Genomic DNA, 6964 nt, shown 5'->3' with positions numbered 1-6964 from the left:
GCAAGGTGACATTGAGTGTTAAGAAAGGTCCCGATTAAATAAAATGTATTATTATTATTTTAAACAAACACTAGCCCCAGTGCAGCATTCTAAAAATCAAAATTTCTTCTATTTACCCTGGACGGGATCCTTCAGCCCGAGGAGACATCCTTCCGACAGACACAGTCAACCCTTTAACTGGGCTTGGACCCCTTCACCCATCACAGGTTCTGCTCCTCCAACATTCTGCTACCCCTCCTCAGGAGCCTTGCTGGAGCGGTTGGTCACTCCTAAACCCCACATACCACAATCCCGAGATCGCTCAGCATGAACAACCCTCAGTCTCCCCTTGGGTAGCCGCCATAATCTCCTCTCTGGGGACTCTCTTCCCAGCTGCTTGCCTCCACTCTTCTTTGCACCAGCTCTTCTCCCAATCCTGCCTACTCTCAAAACCCATTAACCTCCAACTTTTCTTTTTCTCTCTTCCGCTTCTGTCCCCAGTTTTGCCATGCAGGCTCTTGTTACAGCCTCGATTGGGGCTACAGTAGGAGGTGTGAATGAAGCACTTGAATGAACCTCTCACATTTGCATGTGAATGAACGATCAGCCAAGCACCCCAATCAACCATAGAGTGGTGCATGCACATTAAACAGCACACCTGCACACTCTGGGACTCCTGATTATTTATTTATTTAAAATCGCTCTTTGTCATGGCCCCCTTATGCCCCAGCAGCATTGAGCACAACACATAAACCAAGTCTAGATGGGGTGCCCATCCACTGCAAGGCCCACTCCCTCATACTCATAATTGGCTAAATCTGATTTACTAACTAACCTAACATGCACGTCTTTGGGGATGTGAGAGGAAACTTCTGGTAGATACTAGAAGACCAGTGATTTGGCAGCCTGGACACTGGATCCATGAGGCAGCAGCACCGTGCCACATGTTTACAATTAAAATGAAAATTGCTGCGGTGGGTTGGCACCCTGCCCGGGATTGGTTCCTGCCTTGTGCTCTGTGTTGGCTGGGATTGGCTCCAGCAGACCCCCGTGACCCTGTGTTTGGATTCAGCGGGCTGGAAAATGGATGGATGGATGAAAATTGAACAACAAAAACTCATTTAGTTAACAGAGTGTGACATTGCGTTAAGCTGCTGTTGCCCAGTTCAACTGATTTGCTTGGGGTACTGTTTTGTCTTGGTAGAGTTCTATATTCCTCTGCTGTGGCCTTTTGTATTCTTTCTTGTGTAGACTTTATCAGAATACCTCAAGTCCCATAGACGTACCACTATTTATAAGATATTGTACTTTATAACTTCTCCCCACCTTCCCTTCTACATCTGTAGCCTCAGGCAATTAGACAGAGTAGAACGACAAGGAGGAGTTAAGTTACAATTTTAAATTATGTATTATTCATAATATTCATAAAATAATAATAAGCAAAGTACACGGCAACCATACAACCTGATAAATGCTAGATCTGTAGTTTCAGGCATCACACAGACGTGTAGTTACTGAAATGTCTCTAGTTAAGTCCTCATTTCTAGTCAGCTTTCTTCAGGACAGTCCGCATACCTGTCTCAACCAACAACAATATTTATTTCTATAGCACATTTTCATACAAATGATGTAGCTCAAAGTGCTTTACAAGATGAAGAAAGAGAAAAAAGACAAAATATAAAAAATAAAATTAGGCAATACTAATTAACATAGAATAAAAAGTAAGGTCCGATGGCTAGGGAGGACAGAAATATGGCTCAATATGACTGCCAAGTTGTGCTTCTCAGTGTGTTGTTGTCTTTCTGGCCATGATGTGAGAGAGAGAGAGGTAAAGCGACCAAATTTATAGATTCTCTGTCCAATAGGGCCACAGTTTTCAAACTTTTTTGAACAAGTACCACTCCGCGAGGACCAGTAAACTGAAGTACCACTGTCAATGAATCGTTCATTTACGCCCGTGTTGTTTTGAAGAAAAAGTCACTATAATCACTATAACGACTATAATTATGATGTTAAAGTGATATTAAACTAATTAAGGAAATGGGTGCCCGTGCTAATAAAAGCCGGCTTGGAGTCTTCCATGCATTTACAGTAGTATACTTATACTATATATGATTATATACAACATATTGGCATTTTAGCAACATCAATTCGTGGAAAATAAAGGACCACACGAGTACCACTTGGCATGACTTGAAGTTCCACCGGTGGTACGCGTACCACAGTTTGAAAACCGTGGCAATAGGGCATCGTGGTACAGAATGGCCTCTGATTCAAAACCAATCTTCAGACCAATGGGTGCAAATATGCTGCCTTTTCACACCTGCCCCCCATGACCATTTGTTGAGATGAAGCTTGCCAGCTTTCTTGTAGGGGTTGCCAAACCAATTTGAGGCACTCCACCCCTGCCCATGCAATAAAATTCACATCCTGTGCCAGTCTGAAAAACTCAGTGGGGTTGGGTAGTTTGACACGGAAGCATTGCTGTTCTCATCGATGAAATCCTGAAACACTTAACACTAAACTTGCATTTGGGTCTGATTTACAAGTAAAAACAGAGTACCAGGGTGTTGTACCATGTTAGCCATTATGGATGTAATGAGAAGTCAAGCAAAATGACACCTTTTATTGGCTAACTAGAAAGATTACAATATGCAAGCTTTCGAGGCAACCCCGGCCCCCTGTTCAGGCAAAATGTAATCTAAAGAAGGGACTTGAGTTGCCTTGAAAGCTGGCATATTGTAATCTTTCTAGTTAGCCAATAAAAGGTGTCATTTTGCATAAAAAGATACAAAATATTTATCAACTTGTATACAAAATTTCATACCACAACAGGTGCACATCCTTAAAATCCTGTTTTGGCGCTTGGTGATCATTAAAGTGTAAGCTAAACTGTGTTTCTTGTTATTAATGAAATTGATTAGATGTGTTTCAGGCAGAAAGTCCATACTGTAGTTAATTCAGTTAAATGCCACAAATAGAGAACGGAGTTAATCACACACACTGTGACAGAGTGCCATCTTAACATATGGGCACAATGTGCACTGGCCAGGGCCCCAGGAGCGTAGGGGCCCACAATGTTTCTGATGTCTATGTATCTATCAGAACAGCACACTACTTTACCTGGGGGCCTATGGTGCTGTCTCATGGCAAGCTGAGATATCACAAAGTGGCTCAGCAGCTGCCTCTCTTCCTTTCTCCATCCTGCCCCTTCAGAGTGGGCGTGGCTTGCTCTTCAAAGCAGCACCTCGTCATTTCTCATGAGACTTTGTAGCTCTTTGTAGTGTGGTTAATTACTTATACACATCTCCCTGCCTCCTCTGATCAGTCAGCACGTTTATGCTCCTTGATGCTGGGCTATTCTTTGAACATTTACTGTTGATTTTATAAAGTCCAAAAAATAAAATAAAAACTCCCACTACCACCAATGGAACAAGAAGTAGCAGCTTTAGTTATTGACAATGGCTCGGGTTTGTGCAAAGCTGGTTTTGCTGGAGATGATGCTCCAAGAGCAGTCTTTCCATCCATTGTTGGTCGACCAAGACACCAGGGTGTACTGGTTAGTATGGGACAAAGGGATTGTTTTGTCGGAGATGAGACTCTAAAAAAAAGAGGAATCTTAACTCTGAAGTTCCCAATTGAGCATGGCATTGTTACCAATTGGGATGACATGGAAAAAATATGGCATCACACTTTCTACAATGAGTTGCGAGTAATGCCGGAGGAGCACCCTGTCTTGCTAACGGAGGCACCCCTGAACCCCAAAGCAAACAGAGAAAAAATGACCCAGATCATGTTCGAGATCTTCAATACCCCTGCTACCTACGTTGCTATTCAGGCTGTGCTGTCTCTGTACGCATCTGGGCGTACAACAGGGATTGTGATGGACTCTGGCGATGGAGTCACCCACACCGTGCCCATCTATGAAGGATATGCTCTGCCCCACGCCATCATCCGTCTGCACTTGGCTGGTCGTGATCTGACAGACTACCTCGTGAAGATCCTTACTGAAAGAGGCTATAGTCTCAACACCACAGCTGAAAAAGAAATTGTCCGAGACATCAAGGAAAAGCATTGCTATGTAGCACTGGATTTTGAACAGGAGCTCACCACTGCCGTTTCCTCCTCCACATTGGAAAGGAGCTATGAGCTGCCCGATGGTCAGGTTATCACCATAGGAAATGAGAGGTTCAGATGTCCCGAGGCTCTTTTTAAGCCTGCATTTATGGGAATGGAATCTAATGGCATACATGAGACCACCTTCAACTCTATCATGAAGTGTGACGTCGACATCCGCAAGGATCTTTACGCCAACATTGTTTTGTCTGGTGGTACAACCATGTTTCCTGGCATTGCAGACAGGATGCAGAAAGAGATCCCAGCCTTGGCACCTATCTCAGTTAAGGTTAAAATCATTGCTCCACCTGAGCGGAAATACTCAGTCTGGATTGGAGGCTCGATCCTGGCCTCTCTATCCACTTTTCAGCAGAGGTGGATCAGCAAGCAGGAGTACGATGAGACTGGACCTTCTGTCGTCCATCGTAAATGCTTCTGAGTAGACGAAGACTATGAAGATGCTGGAAATTAAACTTTAATACAGGTTTGTATTTTGTTTTTGTTTTTTTGACATCAAAGTTTTGTTTTTTTTTTTTTTTCTTTCACCATCAGTGAAGTGCATTCAAGGACAAGTCTAAGGGGTTTAACCTGAAATTCGTTCAGAATTTTTATTGCCTCTGTGATGGCATCAGATCAAAACACAAGCACATAATCAGGCATCTTTATGTTATGCAGCGATAAACCAACCAAGGCTTTTCTACTCTTACAAAGAAACAAACACATTTTTAAGATACAAACTAGGAAAAAGGTGCAGTTTTTTTGGAGATGTTTGGAAATCAAGTTAGCTTTTGTTTTACGTATTGCATTAAAAAAAAAAAACTTTGAAGAGCAGAATGGCAAGTTTCTGAATATTGAATGAAAACATTGAGAAATATTAAACCATCTACGTTGGATGACTGGCCACTCATTTAACCCAATCAAATAAAAAACATTTTATTTCACGCATGTGGTGTGCTCAAGGTTCCATATCTTATAATGTGTCAGATTTACGGTCTTATTGGACTTAAGAATGATTCAGCGTTTTATGTTTGACGAGTAATATTTGCTATCTCTTGTCTTACGTGTACCTTCGGTATGTTTCTTCCATATTCACGTATGTCTGAATATCTCTCTCGAGCGAGTTCCTGTAAAGCCTGCTTCTCTGACACATTTATTATTTCTGAGATGCAATTCTTGCTTCCTGTCTGGTTTTATACTCGCCATCTTTGAAGGCGCCTCTCTCAGCGTGCCTCACATGCCTTTACTTCTCCTCATACATCTCACACTCGCACGTCCTCTTTCATTGCAACTCCAGCGCCAAACTGACCAATCAGATTGCTCGGAGGGAGTGGACGCACAGACATTAGTGTTTTATCATATAGTAGATAACTTATACTGAGCACATAACACCTTTACAGCCATCAGAACAAGTCTGTGTAGTTTTCAGTGGATGGTTCTATTGTATATCATCACCTTATTTGCACATATGAGAGAGAATGAAAACTGTTAAAAAGGGAATGCCGAGACAAATGCATTTTTCAGTATACTATTCTGCATTCTAATAATTCTCTTTAACTTTTTACTTTCTTGTATACGAGGTATTGGGAAAGTATTGTAATCGTCTGAAAATTCCATTTCGAGATTCTAATGAATCTCAACGTTTTAGAACTCCCAGAGTCTGAAAACACTATTTTTACAATTATGTCTGTGTGTATGTATGTATGCGTATGTAAACACGATAACTTGAGTGCGCTTTCACTTAGGTAAAGCAAATTTTGAATATAAGTATTAGGTACAAAACATAGATTTCTATCAACTTTTGAGCGATTTCCGCTAACCAGGCGTGCTCTGGACTTCACTTATTGCTTCGATGCATTGTAAGGAGCGGCACACCAGGAAGGCATCAATAAAGAGTGATGTCGTGCAAAGTTAAATGTGTTCAGGAATTCATAGGTGATCCCGGTTTACTTTCTCGTATACAAAGTATAGGGAAAGTACTGTAATCATCCAAAGATTCCATTTATGTTTTAGACCTCCCTGAGTCCAAAAAAAACATTTTTGGAGTTGTGTGTGTGTGTGTGTGTGTGTGTGTGTATGTAAACACGATAACCTAAGTATGCTTTCATTTAGGTCCACCAAGTATTAGGTACAAAACATAGATTTCTATCAACTTTTGAGCTATTTCTGCTAACCGGAAGTAGTACATTTTTATTTATGAAGCTGCAGAGTCTGATTTACTCAACTTTACTTTTATAATAAATTGTTCAATATATTAATTTGATTTGTTGTTGATGGTATATAATCATTGTCTTGCAGTTTACTCCTCAAATATCCATCCCCATATCTGTGTATACGTGAAAGTCGAGGGGAGACCACTTTCAATTTTTTAAAATAATGACTGACAATGTTGTTTAAATCCATTATATTTTCATTATTGAATGAACAACTTTATCCAAATTGGCCTGCAAATCACAATAGCCCAATATTCCGAATCCCATTTAATTCATTTCAAGGGGTAGGGGGCACAGCTTACCCTGACAACATCAGGTGCAGGGCAGACACCAGCCTTGAATAGGGGAGTGTAGTGCTTAGTGTTTAGATAATTCTGCTTCTACAGCAATGGAAAGTTCACCAACTTGTTTACAGCCACACCGTGATTCGACAGTTTGAATGTGACAAATAGCCATGTAGTCTACAGTCCAATGCCTCAGACTTAAGGCCACACTGTCAAATAATTATATACTCTGTGTGGCCTGTAGAGGGCACTCCAGCTCCACAAATCAGACACAATCCGACACAAGGCCAGGTAACATACAGGCGTTTATTTCTGTGGGAAACGCTTCCCAAACCGTTTCCCACCTTCACAAGACAGTACAAATAAAGCACACAA

The 6964-nt window shown here is 41.4% G+C and overlaps 1 protein-coding gene across 1 annotated transcript; it reads left to right on the top strand.

Moving 5' to 3' along the window:
- The first annotated feature begins 3403 nt into the window (after window positions 1-3403).
- Window positions 3404-4534, top strand: LOC114665625 (actin, cytoplasmic 2-like). Its single transcript, XM_028820235.2, has one exon. The coding sequence runs from the start codon at window positions 3407-3409 to the stop codon at window positions 4532-4534; it is 1128 nt and encodes a 375-aa protein (XP_028676068.1). The 5' UTR covers window positions 3404-3406.
- The last annotated feature ends 2430 nt before the right edge of the window (window positions 4535-6964 follow it).

This window comes from Erpetoichthys calabaricus, chromosome 15 (genome assembly GCF_900747795.2).
Source record: "Erpetoichthys calabaricus chromosome 15, fErpCal1.3, whole genome shotgun sequence".
Lineage (NCBI taxonomy): Eukaryota > Metazoa > Chordata > Cladistia > Polypteriformes > Polypteridae > Erpetoichthys > Erpetoichthys calabaricus.
This window is presented reverse-complemented; position numbering and strand designations above follow the sequence as displayed.